Source organism: Megalops cyprinoides, chromosome 22 (genome assembly GCF_013368585.1).
Source record: "Megalops cyprinoides isolate fMegCyp1 chromosome 22, fMegCyp1.pri, whole genome shotgun sequence".
Classification (NCBI taxonomy): Eukaryota; Metazoa; Chordata; class Actinopteri; order Elopiformes; family Megalopidae; genus Megalops; species Megalops cyprinoides.
Window position 1 is genome coordinate 5,096,760 of NC_050604.1, and position 22,115 is coordinate 5,118,874.

A 22,115-nucleotide genomic window follows, 5' to 3' on the forward strand; every position below is an offset into this window, starting at 1 on the left:
AACCCCCAAATTTCCAGGAAGAGGGTCCGAACACACACATCCATGCCTTCTGCAGGCCTCCTGCTCGGTGCCTGCCTCACACTTGCTAAGATTTTTATTACAACTCCAAAAAAACAATGTCAAGCTCCAGGCAGCATAGAGGGTGTCCCTCAGGTCTGCTATCATTAGCGTGTTTACTTTAAACCGAATTTAGAGAAGCTTGGGGAGTCGAAGAGCTCGCCTTTATTTAGCAGTTATCCTGTACCTGCTTTTTCATTGTCTTGCATTCTAATATGACACCATTAGCCACCTTTATGCCCTCCACATAAAATCACATTAGATACAATGAAGTCTCAATTTCTATTCCAGCTCCCATTTCCGTGTTATAATCAAACTGATTTATTTTGGAGCCCAATGTTTGGAACAAATGTACTGTACTGAACATGGTGTGCTGAGGTACTGGCATCACTTGAATTTGACTCAAATACTGCAAAGTAATTTGCTGATGATGGATTCTAACTTGGTAATCATGAAATACAATGAACGTTAAGTGCAGTTTTCAGCTTAAAGACAAAGTATCCCCCATTTCTTACTCATGGATGAGGCAGCTACATAGCTACACTATGTAATAAGATTATGTATGGATGAGTGAAGTTACACGAAAGGTAAAGCTACACAAAGAGCCAAATGACTTGCCTCACCTGAATCCACCAGGAAATGAGTTGAACAGCTGCAAGACGGTGTCTGGACTGATCCCCTTTGTTTGCGATGCAGTTTTGCCTGGGATTTGCAGATATGTCAAAACGGACAACTGCCTCAGTGCGTCAACATTGTTTCCTAGTTGCAACAAGGCCTGTGAGCACTGGTGGCCTGGTCTACATGAAAGGAGATGCGTGGGGCTGAAATGATGATTACGATGGTGTTGGAGACTCATTTAAATATTCAGGACGCAGCCCAGGAAAATGACAGGGTCATTTTTTTTTTAATTTTGAAAACTGTCTGCTGTGATTCGTTCACAAACGGCAGGAATAGTTCTGCAGGCAATCAGTGGACACAATAGAATAATAGCTGTCTTTTCTCACGGACCTATACTCTGTTTTCCTGTTAGCCACTGAACGCTAGTCTACCCACAACACAAGAGAAAGGGTTTAAGACGTTGGGCTTCCTGAGATTCGACTTACAGGATGCTGTATGCACGTGAAATAGCGAAACAAGGATGAACTAGTAATATTCTTCCAGAGAAATAGCTCAGATGCACTTCACACATGAAGCAGGCCACTGCTGCTGGGGGAGCTGTGTGGTCTCCATTGATCACTGCAGGCACAGAGGCAGTGAGCCAGTGCATTCTACGAGCTAGGAACACAAAGGCAGAGTACTGATCTGCTGAGTCATAACTCAGGCATATACACACACACACACGCACGCACGCACGCGCACGCGCACGCGCACGCGCACACACACACACACACACACACACACACACACATACACACACACATACACATACACATACACACACACACACAAAGAAAGCAGGAGAGGACTGTTCTGCTAACTCATAACTCAAACATGCACGCACACACATACATCTGCACACTCATACACACATACATAAAAGACAACTTGACAGGTCAAGTAAATGTGACTGCAGTTTATTTTCTCAAGAGTACAAAGAAAACTAAACAAAACAAAAACAAAAACAAAAAAAAAATAGAAATAGAAAAAAAAAGCATTAGTTTCTTCTTGGCACCTGCCAGATGAGACGATGACAGTTTCTATTACACAAACACATTTCCTTGGACAGCTTTCCCAGCAGTGCCCAGCTTCTCGGTGTCCCCCGGTGATGACATCACTCCCCACCTCTCCAAGTCTTCCCTCCTCTCTCTCTCTCTCTCTCTCTCGCTTATGGACATACTGTAGCCCCTGCTAACCTCCAACCTTCCTTCACTTCAGCTGAAGCACGACCTGCCAGGGAGGGAAAAGGGGAGAACAGAACATAGTTAAAGGAGATGAGGAGTGGGCCGGATATGAAGCCAGCGAGATAAGGCTAGCGCTACCCTGTTCCCTCTGAAGCCTCAGTTCATAGGCCCGCACTACACTGAGCAATGCCAGACACGCCTGTCAGCTGCTAAGTGATAAAGATGGCAAACAGACCGTGACACAAAGGCCATTCTGTTGAAGGGCGGGGCTTAAGTGGCTTCGCTGGAGTCGGACGCCACGCGAACCTCCAAACATAATGATGACTGATCGGGCTGCAGGGGGTGAGCGGTATTTATTTTAGCTGTGGGTTGGCAGCTGCGTGTTTGGCGGGCAGCGGCTCCCCCTAGTGGCAGTCAGCGCTAACGGCGGCTCTGCGGCCAGCGCGGCTTCCGACGTTGCGCCCCAGCAGGCTGAGACGCCATGGAAACGGGACTGAGCGGTGCCAGCGTCTCTGTCTCCAGGCGGGCATGCTGCCGCTGACTCCAGATCAGTCGGGAACGCAGCCGGGGACGGGGCGTTTCATCCTTATTATCTCATCACAATGACAGCGAACCTGTGAATTTCACACAGGCAGTAATCTGCTGCTGTGAACAAAAGGAGCTACAGCAGGGGCTGCTGGGAGTAAAAAAAAAAAAAAAAAACAAAGACAGAGAGAGGGAGGGAGAGAGGGAGAGGGACAGAGTGAGTTAGAGAAAGATAAATTGAGAAATGGACAGAGAGGAGGAGAGAGATGGGGACAGTGCTCTCTGGTGGACGAGAGCAGAACGAGACAGAGATGAAGAGACAGGTTGGAGCTGTCAGAATATCTGGCCACCATCTGCTCAATAAGAACATCAAACAATCCCTGACAAACAATGACATCATCACGCCGCTGTCCAAATCTCATTTAATGGCTTTATGAATGATTCAACAGTGCATTTTCTTCAATGGCTCTGAGGGCTGATCTTTTCAAGGGCTGTGGAGACACACACATCGAGAGGGACAGGCACATCCACACACAGACAAACCCACCCATACTGTGTCACCGACACGTAAACATACGTGCACATGCACACACACACGTACAAAACACAAAGACACACACACACACACACACCGGCGAGTTCAGCCTCACCGGATCACAGGGGTGATCCTTCCCGAACACAAACACATTCAAACAGAGCCGGAGCTGTCAGCACGGCCGCCTGAAACACAGCGCCTTTTCCTTTCTCACCATCTCAGGAACCCACACCGCGTGCCTGCGCTGCCATTAATCCCACCATGCTTAAATGGGATCCATTAAACAGGGCCATCACTTACTGCAGTTAGCGGGCCGCTCGCTGTAGCTTCAGGGAGGCGTACCCCATGAATCAGAGCAGGGAACGGCCTGGAAGCAGGCAGTTTAGGGAGCGTTTAGGGAGGCCAGTCCCGCCCTGTGCAGATGGCGTCCAATGGCCCTCCTCCTCGTTTGGGGAGCGCTGTAGGAGTGTGCCAGCTCTGCCCCGACCCCTGCCGCTATCAACGCCGGACAATCTCCAAGCACCGAGAGGGAGCGCTCCCTCAAACACGCACGCAAACACGCACGCTCGCATCCGTGCGCATGCACGTCCAGAACTCTCTCCACGTTCCGCTGACCCCCAGCTCAGACCTCGGCTCCAGCAGAGAGAAAGCAGGACCTTCAGAGAACTGCTGAAGGGGTGGTTGCACTCATTCACTCAGAAACACAAAGAAAGGCTGCTGTTTTCCCCTGTAATACAGCCACAGAGAAGCACCCCTGTTTTCTGGGGTCCATCAACATGGATAAACAGAAAGATCACAGTTTTCCCCATCCACACGGTCAAACAGAAGGACCGCAGGTTTCCCCATCCACACGGTCATACAGAAGGACCACAGCATTCCCCATCCACACGGTCAAACAGAAGGGCCGCAGTGTTCCCCATCCACACGGTCAAACAGAAGGACCACAGCATTCCCCATCCACACGGTCAAACAGAAGGGCCGCAGTGTTCCCCATCCACACGGTCAAACAGAAGGGCCGCAGTGTTCCCCATCCACACGGTCAAACAGAAGGACCGCAGGTTTCCCCATCCACACGGTCAAACAGAAGGGCCGCAGTGTTCCCCATCCACACGGTCAAACAGAAGGACCGCAGCGTTCTCCATCCACACGGTCAAACAGAAGGGCCGCAGCGTTCCCCATCCACATGGTCAAACAGAAGGAACACAATTTTCCCCATCCACACGGTCAAACAGAAGGACCGCAGTTTTCCCCATCCACACGGTCAAACAGAAGGACCGCAGTTTTCCCCATCCACACGGTCAAACAGAAGGACCACAGTTTTCCCCATCCACACGGTCAAACAGAAGGACCGCAGCGTTCCCCATCCACACGGTCAAACAGAAGGACCACAGTGTTCCCCATCCACATGGTCATACAGAAGGACCACCGTGTTCCCCATCCACACGGTCATGCCGAAGGACCACATTTTTCCCCATCCACACGGTCAAACAGAAGGACCGCAGCGTTCCCCATCCACACGGTCATGCAGAAGGACCACAGTGTTCCCCATCCACACGGTCATGCAGAAGGACCACAGTTTTCCCCATCCACACGGTCAAACAGAAGGACCGCAGCGTTCCCCATCCACACGGTCATGCAGAAGGACCACAGTGTTCCCCATCCACACGGTCATGCAGAAGGACCACAGTTTTCCCCATCCACACGGTCAAACAGAAGGACCGCAGCGTTCCCCATCCACATGGTCATACAGAAGGACCATAATTACAGCTCTCCATTTCCACGGCTTTCCGCATTGGCAATTTAAAGGAATCAGTTTAGTGTATCGATCTTTTCTACGCTATAATAGCCTCCATACATCTCCCACTGCTTTATTGAGATCCTGAATTATGCATTCGACTTACAGCACACAGCATGTTAAGAGTGCGATCATGAGTGTCTGGGGGATAGAACCGAGCTCCTGGGCCCTAAGGAAAGCTGTTAAAGACTCGTGCTGTTCAGACAGGCAGTTGCATACATCTCGCGTTTCACTCTGCAACCAAAAATGCCTTGCTCCATGAAAACAGGGAACACCTAAAGGGTAACTAAGGATGTCCTTAAAAGAATCAGACAAATAAGCACACCCCTCTCGCTGGCCCTCTGTACTCTTAAGTTAGGGTTCGGGTGTCAGACAACACTCTAGACCACTGGCCGTGAATGATGCAATAACGTCAACTGGCTATTCGTACTGCTGTCAACAACTGGCTGTAAATGATGCAGTTAATCGTTGTGTATGAGTAACACAGTACCACACTGACTGCGACTGAAACATTACCTTATTGGCTTTTAGTGGCACAGTGCCTTATTGAGCTTTAATGACACAGAGCTTTATTGGCCAGTAGTGACAGGTGAATCACACAGGACCATACTGGCTACGACTGAAACAGAACCCCTTGGCCGTTATTGACGCTGTCCCCGATTGGCCATCAGTGACACAGTACCTTATTGGCTGCCTCTAAAGAGCTGATGAGGGTCTGCAGCTCCTCTCGGTTGAGCTCGATGGACACGGGCTTCACCACACCATCCTGCTTCACATCCAGATTGAGGTTCAACAGCGCCATCTGGAGGGAGGAGATCTTGTCGCTGGACAGGGCCAACTGCAACAGGTCAGAGCAAGACAGTTAGGATATATTGATATATTCCCTTCTACCTTCCACCATATCCTTAGACTTGGTACAATGTATATAGCAGGTGTTTGCAAAACTCAGTGGAACTGATCTGGCACCTATTTGATGAGCTCCTTCAAGGAGAAGTTTACATTTGCTATGCTGTAACATGTTGATCCAAGATCTTAGATGTTTCATCAGATGTGCATTAAAATCTGTACCCACTGGAAGTCAACCGGACAACTAAGCACTGAACCGAAACAAACAAAATGAGTGATAAGACCTCCAAATCTTTCTAACAGGGAAAAATTTCAAATTTCCAAACACTGAAATTGCCACTGCATGCTAATGGCAGACTGAAGCATTCAGAAGGAGCTTTTCTTCGTAATACATGGACTTGGACTTGGCCTTGGACTGATCAGGGAGCTATACGTACACAAAAAAATAACATTTCCCCCCCCGATAGTGATTTGCAATTCTCCAGTTGCAAAGGGCAGCCCGCCCATGCCGAGAGATGGGCCTGAGCTCTACAACATTATTACATCACCTTATTAAGATTTACCTCAAGATTTACCTAGCCAACAAGAGGAAACAGCAACAATTTTATTAGGGTGTTCGATGCAAGTGAAAGTCAATACAAACCACTCAGACTCTTTACGAGCCTCATTGTGGTTTTCTGAAATGTAAAAGCATGCCACAATGGTGCAATGGATTGAAATGTGCCAGGTTATGCCATTTAGTTTAACACTCTGGGGCCGCTGCTGAAAGAACAGCTTTCTGAAGAGAACCCCCTTCCTGGCACAGCGTATGGGTGGTGGTAGTGAGAAGAATGGCTCCGCGTTGGGGAATATGAGATGTGGTTTTCCTATGCAACAACACATCTGTGTTGTTGTCAGAATGTGCTGTTTATTTTATGTGTGGTATTGCAAAGTGTTTTGGGTTCTGTGATATAGTGAAATATGTATGGTAGTATACTTGGCTTCCCTTGTCTAGTCAGGTTGAACAAGTTAACTTAGGGTAGGGTTTGAATAGTGTCATGCTCACACTCACTGGCCTGGGAGTGTTGCCAGCCTGGTATGACACTATTGCCCATTCAACTTGAATGAATACACTTCTGTTCTATTGTGCTGGAAGTCGCTCCGGATAAGAGCGTAATGTAATGTAATGTAATGTGATTAAGAAAAGAGATTCATTTCAAGACAATCATTCAGAATCTAAAACATCACTGTTTGGGATGCCAGCAAGTGAATGGACAAGCATCACTCTAGGCAACTCATTTCAGAAGGAGGAGTCAAGCCACTGAGGGAAAAAATCAAATCGCCCACTTCTTGAAACTTTGCCAATTGGCCTTGTTTATACGTCCTGTTTCAGTGAATTCTCTGAGAATCAATACGTTGATGTGACAGATATACAAGATCTCCTTGCCACGTTCCTGTAATTAAACACACAGCGTCTGCTTTGGGACTGTGGGACACACCACTCCTGCCTTCTGGGCTCTGGGTCTCCTTTTTACGAATGCGAAGTGAACAGAACTCTTTTCTAAATGTGAGGAAAGTAAGAATGCCATCTTGGTGTTGCTGCTGATGCAGAAAGACAATTATTTGCTATTGGATGCGGTCCAGGATTACGGCAGCCACTTTAGTGAGAAGGAAATTTGATTTCAGGTTGCTCCACAGCACATGGCCTGTCCTCAAAAGACCTCCGTGTCGTGGAGATGCAGGCAAACAACTCACTGACCCTCCCCCGGGCGTGAGGGTCAATACCACCTAATGAAACTGTGGTGAGCCTGCACTTCATACTCCACACACAAACACTGCACACACACACACACGGCACACAAGCGCCCACGCATACTGAACGCAAGCACACACACACCAAACTCCACACACACACACACACACACACACACACACACACACACAAACTGCATATACAGTTTACTTATTATTCTTCCATATGTCTCGATGCCTCACATAGTCAAGAAAGTTTGGCAGTAATGCTGGTTTATAATGAACAATGGCATGAATGCCAAGCAGATTCATTATAGAGAGGGGTTTAGCATACGCGGTCCCCCGTTGTGCTTCTGTGGTCGATCCACCCTGATCTCACAGATAAAAGAACGCTGCTGGAACGCCGTCTCCGACAGCTCCACAGGAGCGTGGCATACACGCCCCCACGCTGCCCGCCTGCGTCTCCTCTCACAGCGAGCGCACAGCGTCCCTGTGCAACCTGTGCCTTCGCGTCTCGGCACACCGGCCTCAGCGTCCCCTCAGTGTCCGCTTCGTCAGGGCTGATCTGAATGTGGCCGACGTGTGATTTAATGACACCACGCTTACGCTCTAAGCGTTTACTAAGGCCTGCGGCTTGGCTGTTTGAGCTGCTGAAACCCTAAAGAAGGGGGCTTAATTTCCACCAGCTGTCCAAAAGCCCTGACGCCCGCTGCTCGGCACTGCTGTGACGAGCACGGTGGTGGGTTCGGGATGATACAGATTTGAGACTGGCCAACACTGCGATAAGCCTCGACCCTGCTATGACCCAAGGCCCTCCCGCTGGCTGATTGGCTGGCCAGTGGACGGGCGGGGGGGGGCAGGGGGGGGTTGGCAGCCACCTGAGCCGAACCCGCTGCTCGCCGTGCCAGGAGCATTCTGAGAAAAGGGGGGATTGGACGGTGAGGGGACTTGACCGGGCCACGTAATTACACTGCTTCACCTTTTGGCTATTCACTGCTTTGCCAGTGGCTCTTTGCTGTTTGTTCACTCATTACTGTCTGAATGTTTTGTAAAAATACAGGCCCACTCCCACACAGCGGCAATTCACTGTCTGTTTACCGTTTCCCGTCTGGTTGTTCTGTGAAAAAGCAGGCCCGCTCCCACATCGTGGCTATCTGCCGTCTATTTACTGTTTACCGTCTGGCTATTTATTTCCACTGCCACCTGCCTTGAAAAGCCATATACAAAGGTGTCTGTTAGAAACAGGTCTGTGCAGTATGTCTAAGCTAAAGCAGACAACCTTGATAAACTATGACTCATCACTTTTCCCCTTCTGAGGTTTTGTTACAGCACCAGAGGTCAACGGAGGGATCAGGGTGACGAGAATGAGGCTCCCTCTCCAGCAGCCGAGGAGTACACGGCGCCGACCCCGGCGTTCGGCTCGCTGCCTTACCGAGCCCTTGGCACCACATGCTGCTCGAGCAGCACAGTAACGGCTACTCGGCAGGTCGGCCCATTTAGCGTGGAGCAGAAGTGCATCTGTCGAAGCCGCGCTAATCAGAATGCACCCCGCGGCAATTTAAGCTAAAACGGGGACTCTCCTCCCCTCCGCGGTGCAGTTTTCAGGGACGAATGTTTTCAATACTGCTGTCGGATCCCTGAGCGAGCCTTTTTAATAAGCACGGGTGCAGTCGCTCGAGAAACGGGAGGCCAATTTGCGCACGATAGGGTTCCGGAAAGAATGCAGAAGCTGGTGCGGATAAAACTTTGGCAGCTGCGCACGTGTAAGACCTCGTTAACCAGTCTCCCGTGTGCTAACGCTGCATTTGATGTTAGGCACCAAACACTCGACGTGCTGGTTCGCCGAGGAGCAGCTATGCGGCAAATCATTTGTATGTACTCTTTGAGAGAATTAACACTAGAATAAAGTAATAAACACACTGCAGAAGCAGATTTTTGTTCGTGAGAGAGAGATACGATGCTGTGAGCTGTTGCCGTGCTGCACGGAATTTCTGTTTGTGTCTTTAGGAGACTGGAAACAGAATAAAACATTAGATTTGGTAGAAGTGTAAGGAATTATAGGCTCTGTCTGCAATGCATTCTGTAACCTGGCTCATGAGCGTTCGGCTGCCTGTCTGTGTGGCTACTAGACCTGGATGTCTTTTCCACTGGGTGGCTTTCGAACGCATCCAGGGGAAATCGGCCCTCATTTCGAATTGCTCCGCACCATTCGAGGTGATCCCGGTGCTGGTCCAGCGGCAGCTGCAGCAAGCAGGAAGACACACATCGCGCTCTTGGAAACAGCGGCGGCAATTAGCAAAGATGGCATGGTTCAAAAAATGGAGCCAACGATGACAATAGGGCACTCCCACTCGTCTGTGTGCATAGTGAAAGGAGCCACGAATGCAAGCCCACAGACGGGGGCTCAGGGTGGGGGAGAGAATGAGGACTGGATGCTGAACTTGCCAGGCCACAGGAGTTCCTCAGCGTGAGAATCGGATACTTTCATGCACGGCAGCCATACCCACACTGGTTGACACACTGGCCACTCATTTAAAGGAGTGTAGCAAGGGTCTGTGCGGCGCTGGGTTCGGCTCCTCAGGCAGACAGAAGCTGTTGCCTCCCTGCTGCCACTTCCTCCAGGGTGACGAGAGGACACACCCGCCCTGCCCGTATGCCACCGCTCCGGGGACAGAAGCTGCTCCCTGTCCTCAGCCATCACTGTCATTCGGACACCACATCAAAGCGACTTTGTCGTCCAAGCGAAGGTGCCTGCCACCCCTCCCCCCGCTCTGTGGCTCTTAAGAAAATTGCCGCCACTGCAGAGCTGCTATCCCACAATGCCGAGCATCGCTGTGGCTCTCCCACTCTGGGATCCTCCGTCCCCGTCAGCGTCTCAACCCAACCCAACTCAGGAAGGGCTGTATTTAATCATTACTGACACACTGACACTCACCATGAAGCACAGACTCACCAGGCAAGTGACAGAACCACTTCCTGATGTTGATTAAACCAATGGTGCTAATTTACTGTGGACTCGAAAAAGTGTACATTTCACCGACCCCTACCTGATACCTGTAGATAGCCAGGACACATACAAGTTCACATGCACATATCGTTCACTTTTCTTGTGTTACTATATTCCATGTTGTTGAGCTGGTAGACCACTGCTGTTGTACCCTTAAGAAAGGTACTTAATCTAATTGCCTCAGTAAATATCCTAGGTGTAAAAGCTGTTAGCTATGTAAGTCGCTCTGTATGACAGTGTCTGCAAAGATAATGCAATCTTTACAGCACTGAGACTGGCTAATGCTATCACAAGCGGGAGTGATCTTTAATGAATCTCTGGTGTTCAGCGTTTGCGTCTGCAGACTGTCACGTGCCACATCCCAGGGGAGCACTACCTTGATCTGCCAGTCGAAGTCCTGGAGCTGCGCTGAGGACACAGCATTGGTCCTCTCCAGCAGGGCGTGACGAATCTCGTCCCTGCGACCCTTCAGGCACGTCAGCATGACCTCGCGGTGCCCGCTGTTCAGGTCCCCGAGAGACTCCAGCACCTGCGGCCGGGTACACAATAACTTAATATCGCTTACAGCAGGGACTACAGTACCTACACACAGGCACACATTACTTTAACATCTCTCACTGCAGGGACTACAGTACCTACACACAGGCACACATTACTTTAACATCTCTCACTGCAGGAAGTACAGCACCTACACACAGGCACACATTACTTTAACATCTCTCACTGCAGGGGCTACAGCACCTACACACAGGCACACCTTACCTTAATGTCACTCACTGTAGAGATCCCAGACCACACACTCAGATTCACGTTACCTAAACACGTGGGAAGTGATTCCGTCCACGAGTGAAACCTCACCTCTTCATCTGATAATTTTTTCCCCACTGCAAAGCGGAAGAAAGAGGAGAGACCATCCAGCAGCTCCAGCCACTCTGTCAGACTCCACATGTTCCCATAATCTTTCATTCTGGGAGGGTTCCTCCCACACACCCCATCCACCACCCTGTGCAGAAACTGGGAGAGGGGGGAGAGAGAGCGAAAGGCAGGGAGGGAGAGTGAGACAAGGAGGGGTGCAGAAAGAGAGGGGGGGTGGTAAAGGGGGGTGAGAAAGACAGATGGGGAGAGAGAAGGGTATGGAGTGGAAGGGAGAGACAGAAAGGGAGAAATACAGACAAAGGGAGAGATAGACGAAGCATGAGAAAGACAATCAGACAGAGAGGGAGAGAGGGAAAAAAGCATGGAGGAAAAGGGAGAAAGAAGGAAACAGAAAAGAATACAGTCAGACAGACAGAAAGAGGGACATGACTCAGTTATTCCAGACTTCCTCATAAGATGTGATAGCTTGTTTAATGTTTTTATTCTCAACTGAAAAGTGTGTATTAAACCTATTTTAACAACACCAGGGGTTCCAGGTCTCTGTGTTCCACTTGTCCAGGCTTGCTGGACACGTACTCATATACCGAATACCATACTTAGCAGACACATGGTGTCTACAGATATATGAATACTCTCCCCCCAAACTGAGTCTCCTGATGTTAGCGGGCCACCACTTGAAAAAAATGTCTGGCTTTATTCAGTCTAACAACAGTCTGCTTTGCCCTAAGCTTTGAATGACCAGCTTAACCAAACATTACTTTTATCAGCTTGATGGCTGCTGAAATGACCAAAACTACTGCTTAACAAATCTAAAAAGACAAAAGTGTAAAAATGTAAAACCCTGATACTACCTTAAGATCTGCTCACTCCTTCGCCTCTGCTCAGGCCAGCTGCCAGCCCTGGCCCCAGTACTCTCGTATCTGCATCACTGTGACTCCCTATTGGCTGGCATCCCTGCTGTGTCACTAGATCAGGTCAGCCTGCGTGTAATGCCACTGCCTGTGTGGCGCTCAGCCACACCCTCAGGTGTGCCCAAGCCCCCCCACTCTCGTTTCCTTTCCGCGCCCTCCGATGGCAGCCAGAATCAGACCCGAGCCCCCCTGTGCAGGCGGTCAAGACCACGGTCTTCAGTCCACCATCAGACCACACGCTCCCATGGGCTGCTTTGCTCAGCGACGTCCCCCCGACTGCCCTCACTCTACACGGCTGAACGCCCCCTAGAGGTGGAACCAGCTAGCCGCGCCTGTCAGAGCTCCATTACTCTCTTTTGGCATCAACTGAAAAAGCACACGACTCCATCATTTCCTCCTCAGAACCAGGACATATCCAGAGCCTGACCACTAAATACAACATGGACGTTAGTGTGCTGTAAAGTAGTGCTGCTCCAGTAAAACTATATTAGAGGCACAAAAGTAAAGTTGCCTACGATCATTTTATCCGCTACACATGCACTAACAATAGCTATTGTTGTATCCTTGCACCTAGCACTGTTTTGTTATTGCCTCTCCATCACTCACATGTTACTTGCTATTCTAGAGCAGTTTATTTGTTTGTGTTGCTCTTATAGCATGCGCTCTATCTGTGCCCATCATAGGCTTGGGGGTCTCTCTGGATACAAGTGCCTGCAGATGAGCAGTGATAAGCGTTAGCTGTGCCACTCAAAGGGCACGGGGGTCTAACTGAATTGCAGACCCTGGTGCCCCCATTCAAAGCAGAAGAAAAGAGTTGGGTTCCTTTCTTCTGAGTCTAGATGCGATAATATAACAGCTGGCGGCAGTGGTGGCAGTGTGAGGCCGGGCTGGCATCTGGACGAGACCCCTCCCTCGTCCCCCCCAGAGAGCCACGTCGACGTCACAGCAGACAGGTGTAGAGAGGAAGGAGCTGCGCTAGGAGCTGGCTCTGAGATACTCTCACTGGAGCAAGTCTGGGTGTGTGTGTGTGTGTGTGTTTGGGGGAGGGGCTGTGGTTGCTGTGGAGATGGTGTGAGATCTCTTCCCATTTCTAGCACTATGCTCTGCTCATCACCTCTTGCCCACAACATCAAGCTTCAGGGCCAAAATCTACTCAGAACCCCTCTCCCTAAGCAGGCCCGTGGTATTAACAGCAGGCCCCAGAATCTACACAGAAACACTCACAGCAGGCCTATGGTATTAACAGCCCAAACTGGACTCAGAATCACTCTCCTAAAGCAGGGCCCAGATCTGCTTAGAGTGCAACTCCTAACTCAGACCCAGAGTCAACATCACAGTCCAGCTCTCTTTGGTTCTTGGTTTTCATCTGAAGAGGTATTTTGTCAGCATAGCTACATAGCCCAATATGAGATATGTGTTATTATCCAGGCCTTGCAATGTTTTCCAAAGAGCCTTTCTGGCATGTAAACCTTAGGCAAATCCCTGGTATGGAAATGTGATTGGCCTAATTGACGTTCAACCCAAACCTCTTCTGTGTGGTTGTTCACTCTTCCCACCGGCACAATGACAGCAAGTGTCCCCCCAGAATTACTGAAAACCATTCGCAGAGATGCCTTTGTTCTCCTTTCTGGCCGAGGCCCGCCACAGTGTACTTTAAATGGGGCCTCCTAGATTGCAATGAAACCCGCAAGACCCCTTTCCCAACTTTCAGAGAAGTCAAAAACCTAAAAGATAAAAAACAACCAGACCACCAGGGCTTAAAGGATGGATGAGAGAGATGGAAACAGTCCTGTAGGACACTGGGAGTGAAATTCAATACAACGGAGGCCGATAAAATACCCAGCAGAAAAACTCTGCCTCTTGCATTTCCGTTGCTTCGTCTGAAACAGCCGAGAAGGTCGCGACCCCCTTGACTAAACTGAATTACCAGACTGGGATTTGGCCATTATTAGCCAGCACTGAGATTTGTATAAAATGAAAAACAAAGAAATGAATAGAAATGAGTAAATAAATAAATAAATCCTCGGCGATGGTCTGCATTACAAATATGCATTCAGACACGTTTCAGTTTGAACTGTGTATGACTCAGCTGGCCTTTCTCAGATCATGTCTGCAGAAGAGGAAAATATAATTATTAAAATGTTAAAGTCCCCTCCCCACACTCACTCACTCTCTCTCTCTCTCTCTCTCTCTCTCTCTCTCTCTCTCTCTCTCTCTCTCTCTCTCTCTCTCTCTCTCTCTCTCTCACACACACACACACACACACACACACACACACACACACACACACACACACAGAAATGCCTTAATCGTTATTCCTTACCATTATCCATTTCATTATCCAAATGTTGTGTTTCCAAAGGCCTATTACGCCCTCTACTGGCACAGATGTAACTACACTTATTCATGTGCTGACTGCATCTCACCAAATCTGCTGCTATTGATGTATTCTTCCAATTTTACTTTAATATCCAAAAAAGCCCTTGGGTTAAACAATAATAAAAAAACCTGTCATGTTCTTTCTTGCAAGTCCTCTCAGTGCTATAATGAAGCCATGGAGCTCTGAGCAACATCTCAAGCAGACCAGCTGTGGCACTAAGGCTGTCTGTAGCCTCCTATACTCCTTCAACCAGTCAGATGTCAGGGACATTCAATCTTAATGAGGAGTAGAATAGTCCAGAGCCTGCATGTCAACATTGTTATAGTGATTCTGACAGCTGCAGCTGGCTGGTAGTTCTGAACACTGTGCTCTTACAGATTTATTTCACATTGTATGAAAGCATTCAAAGATGTCTGCACACTTTAAAGGCCTGGTTTTAGGTATCCACCTCTTTCCTGGTCACCTAAAAACAGAGGAGTTGAAGTACATTAGTTTGAAATTGTGTTTTGTATTCAAGGAGATTCATTTTGGACAGCTCAGTTTAGCTGTGTAACCTTCCAGTATATCTCGGTTCTTATCTTCTCCTGAGCTAGGCTCCCGATGCACTGTGAAATTAGGCAAGACAGTCATTTTCAGTGTCATCTATTCTATGGCGCAGCGACCTTTGTAGCAAAAGCTACACCATGCCATGCCTTCCACTTGCATTCAGACTTATCATGTGTGGTAGATGGAAACAGACAGACAGCAAAGTGTTAACGGGTGTAGCCCTGTCATTCTGGCCCCGGAGTCACACACCTCAGCCAAACACCTGCGATACGGGAGCCGTGCCACCTGCGCTCGTGGCCACGGTCCGCAGGGCACTGCTGTCACAGTCTCCAGGTATAATCTATTTCTCATTAAGCTCATGTGAACCCCACTAAGGGAGGAGGCGGGCTCCGGGCGAGAGGGGAGTCACGGGGCAACGCCATCCCTCCGTCCTCCAGCCCGAGACGCCACGTCTGGGTCACTCCGCGCAAAATGAGCCGCCAAAATAACTCCCCTGCAGTGACGCGAACCAGCTCGCCACACAGACTGTAATCACACGCGATCTGTCACGGTCCCTTTCATCTAATTCAAAACTGGAACAGCCCGGCACGTTTCGCCTTTGAATATTTCAGAAGGCAAAGAGCTTCCTTGTTTTAAGGAGTGGCATTTGGCATGACTCGCAAAATCCGAATTAACAACGCTTATTCACTCTCACTAGGCATTTATTTTAGGTGTTGCGAAATTGTGGTAAAATGCATAAGCACGGTCTTGAATACTGAATACATTACGTTCAGCATTTGCCTCGATTTTTTACCTTGACATAACTGAAAATGATATTACAAACCTTTCAGTCAGTACCAGTCAACATTCATTTGAAACGTTTCAAGGCATGGGAGTTTGGTCCGTTTCGATAACTCGCTGGACAGTCAGACGTTTCTCTTGAGTTTCTAATTATGGTTGCATTCCTTGGTTGTGCCACGAATCACTCACGCGCAGGGATGTGCGCATTAGGAAGCTGCCCAAATTGAACCCATTCATCCTACGTGACTCTCCGAACGGCCAGGGCTTCTCGCGCCAGGCAGGGATGCACGCAGATCAATAGGCCGTATCGGCATGAGAGTCCAGTACCTGTCACAGCGTGAGACGTGGACGTTCAATTCACATTTACCCCCACCTGTTTAACTTGTTCAAGTGACCCTCAGGGGAACTAAGGACACGCCAGTAATTGAGTTTTTAACTGATACATGTATATGGGACCACAACTCTGGCGCTCATCCAGAACTACTACTACTACTAATAAATGTCCCGTGAACTGCTCGACAGTGTTTCACTCGCAGACTAATTGCTGGCACAGGTGAAGTGGTTCAGAATAGCAATGCAAATGTGTTCATCAACGGCCATGACACACTAGCCCTGCCAGTCAACCAACCGTGAAAATATTTTAATAACATTAAGAAAACCATGATAATGAGTAATATAGGGTGCAATTCTGGTGGATGGAGAAGACAGTGGTCTTTCATTTATGGACAGTGTTGTTGTTTTTTTGTAGAAAAAAAGCTGAAAAACACTGTTCTAAATCAACTCCCAATCAAACACTGTTCTGCAGACCCCACTTGAGATTTTATCTGCTAACCACTAGAGGTCACAAATGTTGCAGAGGAACACTCCTTCACATGATCAATAGGCTTTTAAAAACTACTGCAGGAGTTCTGGCTCGTTGATAAGTGTAAGTGATGCATGTCAATTGTAAGTGATGTATTTTAATTAATTTCCACGCGAATGCATTTTCACCACATTCAAAGACAATTCCATACACGCAATAGTTGCAGATCCACTGAGTTTGCGATTAATGATCGTACGGCCTCATAGACACTGGAATGCTGTGACTCAGACCTATGGCTTGCATTAAACCGCAAAAAAAAACATAGAGAGTAACAATGACAAAGGCAAAGTTCTAGATAAATGTAAATAAATTTACGAACTGACTGCAGTAGAAACCAATTAGACACCCATGTTGTATCTCATGCACTTACAGAGCCTCGTTTGAGATTCACATCTGTAATGTCCTGTCCTTAAGCCTATATATAATGTATAATATAATGTGTGTGTGTGTGTGTGTGTGTGTGTGTGTATATATATATATATATATATATATATATATATATATATATATATATTTGGGCTGGGCGATATGGACCAAAAATCATATCTAGGTATGTTTAGGCTGAATTGCGATACACGATATATATCTCGGTATTTTCTACGAAGTGGGCTAAATGTTTAGTTGTAAGTCAAAGCCACATGTGAGATGTCACAGGCAGCGTTTCCTAGGATTTTTCTGGTCTGGTGTCTGGAAAGAATTTATTTTACCGGACAAATCTGAAACTTACCAGTCATATTTCAATAACATCCTGTGTTACAAACGCAAACATAATGTACACCTAGGTTTACGAATGACTGACAACAACCTCAAATCAGTTTGACTATTTAATGAACAGTTACGATTAAGCAAAACCGGATTCCGGATAAGGCTCTGGAAGCAGAGACGGCAATGGGAAATAAAACAAATAAAACAAGACAACCCGCGATCGCCTAGTTCCTGCTTTGGGACTCAAACAGAGGGTGTAATTTTTGTGTTTGTACACTTACACAATGACACTGGACAACGAATAACGTTTTCTGTAACTTTATTGTGTCTCTGCTCATTCAGAATAAATATCGCGGCTCCATAAGGAGAGAATGCGATGGGAAATAAGACAGCCCACGATCACCGAGCTCGTGCTTTGGGACCTGAACGGAGGGCCTAATGCGTTTCGCCAACCCCTAGCTAGGTTTCTCAACCTGTGAGGATGCTAGTTATGTGCTGCTAAGCTTCTCTCTGCTTCCGGAGGGGAGTGAGACCATTTTTAAATTACGCGGCATATATCTACACTATATCAGCATCGGCATCGGCATAATGAACATCACATAATGAACAGCAAAAATCAAAAATCATCAAAAACAACTGAAAACGCATCAAGATATGCCGACTGACAAAGACTGAGGTGCACACACACCAGGATGCAGGCACAAGGCCGGGTCGCTGCGTTCTGTGCGTTTTGACTGTGCTGCATGATTTACTAACAAGTGTCTTCTTTGCCCCATATTTACAGTCAAAATATGTCCATTAAGCAATTCAGAGGATTGTTTTGTTGTTGTTTTTTATGTAGGTGCCCTTTAAACATCTGTCATCCTTTTTTTTTTTTTCCATTTTCCCCCTATCCTGTACATTATTTCAGAAATGTATGTAAATTTACCTCATTTGTGACTTTATTTGCTTATTTGTGGCAGGGGCTTGCAGGAATGTTTTGGTATAAAATTGAATATTTCAAAATGTTAAGTACAATATAAACGTATCAGATTAAAATCAACAAATATTTTGTTCAAGCAAACAAATGACATTTTTTCATTTTTACATATGTGACGATGACCAATGTCGATGACCTCTGCCGTACGTTATGTCATTCGACAGGCTGCTTACTGCATACATTGTGAGTGTAACTGTCACTCAACCGGCTGCTTATCAATTGTGAATTATTCTAGTTATATTTGTTTCAGCGAGTACCTAGCTAGTGCCCTAAAACTACATATGTGGACAACAAGGACTGATTCACTTTCATGATAACAAAAACAGCAGTGGGGATGCTCAAACCAGCAACCTGGCTGTGTTGGCGATCAGATCCAGAAGAACCAAAGAACTGGATATTGTTGATGTGCCTGACTGCTTTGCCTGAAATCACAGCAGACAACAGTTCACTGGTGAGAACACCAATCCTCTTTTGTTTGCTGGTGTAAATTACCATATTAATGTCCGCTGTGTGAGTGGGGCTATCAGGGAGTCAACATCACTGTTCATTAGTCTGCGTTTGTGCTTTTAGCATTTCTGGGGGAAAGTGGTGATGACGTTGGTGTGTTGTCTTTTGGATAATTCGTTTTTTTTTTTCCAGCATACAAAACTTAATTTAGGTTGCGTATGTTGATATTGTCATGACAATGACTGTATCTGAAGGCGTGGCAGTGTGCATTATTCCAATCTTGTCTGTAGTCAGTACTCTATGATTTTATTTCCCAGTGAATGGTGCAGTTTTTATGGTTCTTATCAGTGTCTGAAAAATTGAACAGTGTGTATCAGTAAATCCACAGGGCAGGTTTTCTGTCAGACTTTTCTGTGATTTGGCTACTGAATGAATATGATGGAGCTTGTTGCAGGCAGTGTGTATAGCTTATTAAACTATCATATATGCCTTTCAATTATACAGATATGTTAGCCATGACCCAACTACATCCCACTGTCTTTAATATGCCTATTATTATTATTATTTCAAAATTAGTAAGCACCTGCTATAGATAATTCAGCAACCCCATAGCAACGCCAGGCTCTCATGTCTCATGCCACTGCTGATTTGGGGGAGGCTAATATCCAGAGCAATTTAAAAAAGCAATCGCAGCAAGACAGGCTACATAGTGTCTCTGTCATAAGAGCTGTCAGGACACGGCTTTATGTGTAGAACACCAGTGACACACCATTGATAAAGGATGAAGCTTAAAAACAGGGGTAAGATAAGAATGTAACCTATCTGCTGTAGGTGTATACACAGTGCTTGAAATGATTAAATGATTACAGGGAAATCCTTTCCTTGCCTCATACTACAGAAAATGTCAAACAAACAAGATCTATGTCAAGTTACATCACCTTAACATACAATTGGTGTGTGTGACTGATCTGCGCATGCAGCAGACTTCACTCAAGGTAAGGGGTGTGGACATGTCTGCAGCTGGGTGGAGGATACACCCTGACCCTGGGAACTAAAGATGTTCTGCATGTTCATCCTTAGAGCAGCTCTTTACATTGTCAGGATATAGGCTAACAGAGGAAAAAGATCATTAGATTCTCCCATCCAGACAGTACAAAGATTAGCAGATGGGCTCAAAACTCACTGATGTCTGTGATCATGTAGGTAGATCGATTAAGGCCGTGGTCCCTTGGTATATATGTATACATATACATATCTCATTTTGAGTTTATCTTCCCCAGTTGACATTTGGCCTGAAAATGGAACTGTGCCAAATATGCAGCGAATGCAACCTGGCTCGATTGTGACACAGCCAGATAGATATGCTGCACCAGAACCAGTCAGGTTTAAGACAACATGAGAGCACCACATATACAGTAGCGCGTGTGGCTGAGAGAACAGGTTGGGTAAGCGGCTAAATCTAAACCTGAGGAGCTGGATGGGCTGTACAAACTGTTCTGATTCATTAACACCACAGCTTCCAATTAGCTGGCTGTGTGACGCAGTCAACATAGTTACTCCCATGGGGTCAAGTCCATTTAAAGTGTTGTTTTAGTAAAGCCTAAAACAACGAGGTGCATTCGAAGCAGATGGCTATACCGAAGCCGTCCTGTTCTGCAGGCCAATGTGGGGGGAAGGTCAGTATTTCCATCCAGAGCAAATTAATTAAGTGCTGTGTGTGTCTGTCTGCACGTGAGTGTGTATAAACTAGACACCTACCTGACTGATTATTCATAGATAATGTGTTATTGAAATACATGCTGTAACTGTCGTGTGTCTTGATCAAGAAGGAGATATATGGAACTACCAAAATTAAGCTACATAACCGCATTTATGAAATGATTAGCGTTATATTAAGTCTGCGTGGTCGTGCTGTATTAAATAATACTTATCTCTTATTGAGACTGAACGCAACATTTCAATAAAATACAATGATAACCCTGACAAATCCAACACTATCATCATTTCGCCATCGTCTTGGCAGATGAATAGACAAGACCTCACGCAGTGTAGCATAGTGGTTAAGGAGCAGGACTCGTAACCGAAAGATTGCCGGTTCGATTCCCTGCTGGGACACTTCTGCTGTACCTTGGGCAAGGTACTTAACCCACAATTGCCTCAGTAAATATCCAGCTGTATAAATGGATAACATTGTAAAGAACTGTAACCTATGCAAGTCGCTTTGGATAAAAGCGTCTGCTAAATGAATAAATGTAAATAATACCACAGTGCCAGGAAAATTGCTTGACTTTTTGGGGTACACTGTTCAGGTGAAGACATTGAAAGAGCTAGCATATTGCTATTGGTTTACACCATTTGTTAATTAATCCGTAGCTGTTCTGCTAGCTAGTTAGCTACTTGGTGTTAGATTACGTTCCTTTAGCGTGTTCCTTTATATAAAAATGTCCATATAGCCATCTCTATTTGTATTCCATTTACTCTAAAATCACGGATTCGTGTACTTACTTTTGCACATTCGTTTGGGGGCAGTTTCTCGAGTAATTTTATCATAATTCCAGTCAACCGGTCCCTTTCCCATTCAGAAACAGCACCATAGTTCGCACAGGTCAGCTGACTCTCAGGAAAGTCATGTGATTATGCGTTTGACGTATGAAGAAGATGAATGCACGAAAGAGAGACTACTCATTCTTTATATTAAGTAAAGAGTTCCGGTAAAAATTCAACTTTATTGAGGTGCGAAAAGCTTCTGCTCAGAAGTTCCGGTTCTGTAAGCGTCCGTATCTTATTACCATAAAAATCTTCGGTTGTGTTTAGCTTGTTTGGCTGAGTGATTTCAATAGAAAATCCCCTTATAACTTAATTTTAACGAGACAAAATTTCACTGCAACATAGACTTGATTTTTGCTGAACGGAAAACGGTCTTTCATCGACACGTTCTGTCTTTTTTTCAACGGCTTATTTCCCACTAAAATGCAACCCAACAAAATGCAATGTTTCTTTCTTAGGGTTTGTCGGAGCATCTGATTGTAATTGTTATGTGTATGCAACCCTTTCACCATTTATTTATTTATTTGTAGCAGTAGCATTTTCTTTAAGGAACTTGGCCTAAACGAAGTGTAGTAAAAGAAGCCCCAAACTAAATACTACCAGATGGATTTAAATGACCAGTGTCATTTAGCTGGAAAAACATACAGAAAATAGTCAGCCTGTATTTATATGTTGCACTGTTTGGATGGTACGATCCGGATGACGGAGGGTAAAATACGAGACACGATGGACTTCTAAGAAAAAA

General features: G+C 46.5%; 1 protein-coding gene across 1 annotated transcript; it reads right to left on the reverse strand.

Moving 5' to 3' along the window:
- Positions 1–1,709: 1,709 nt before the first annotated feature.
- Positions 1,710–21,427, reverse strand: commd8 (COMM domain containing 8). Its single transcript, XM_036516988.1, has 5 exons — positions 21,329–21,427; positions 11,196–11,351; positions 10,714–10,866; positions 5,436–5,591; positions 1,710–1,944 (listed from the first exon to the last, which is right to left on the reverse strand). The coding sequence occupies exons 1-5, from the start codon at positions 21,371–21,373 to the stop codon at positions 1,924–1,926; spliced, it is 531 nt and encodes a 176-aa protein (XP_036372881.1). The 5' UTR covers positions 21,374–21,427; the 3' UTR covers positions 1,710–1,923.
- Positions 21,428–22,115: the final 688 nt, after the last annotated feature.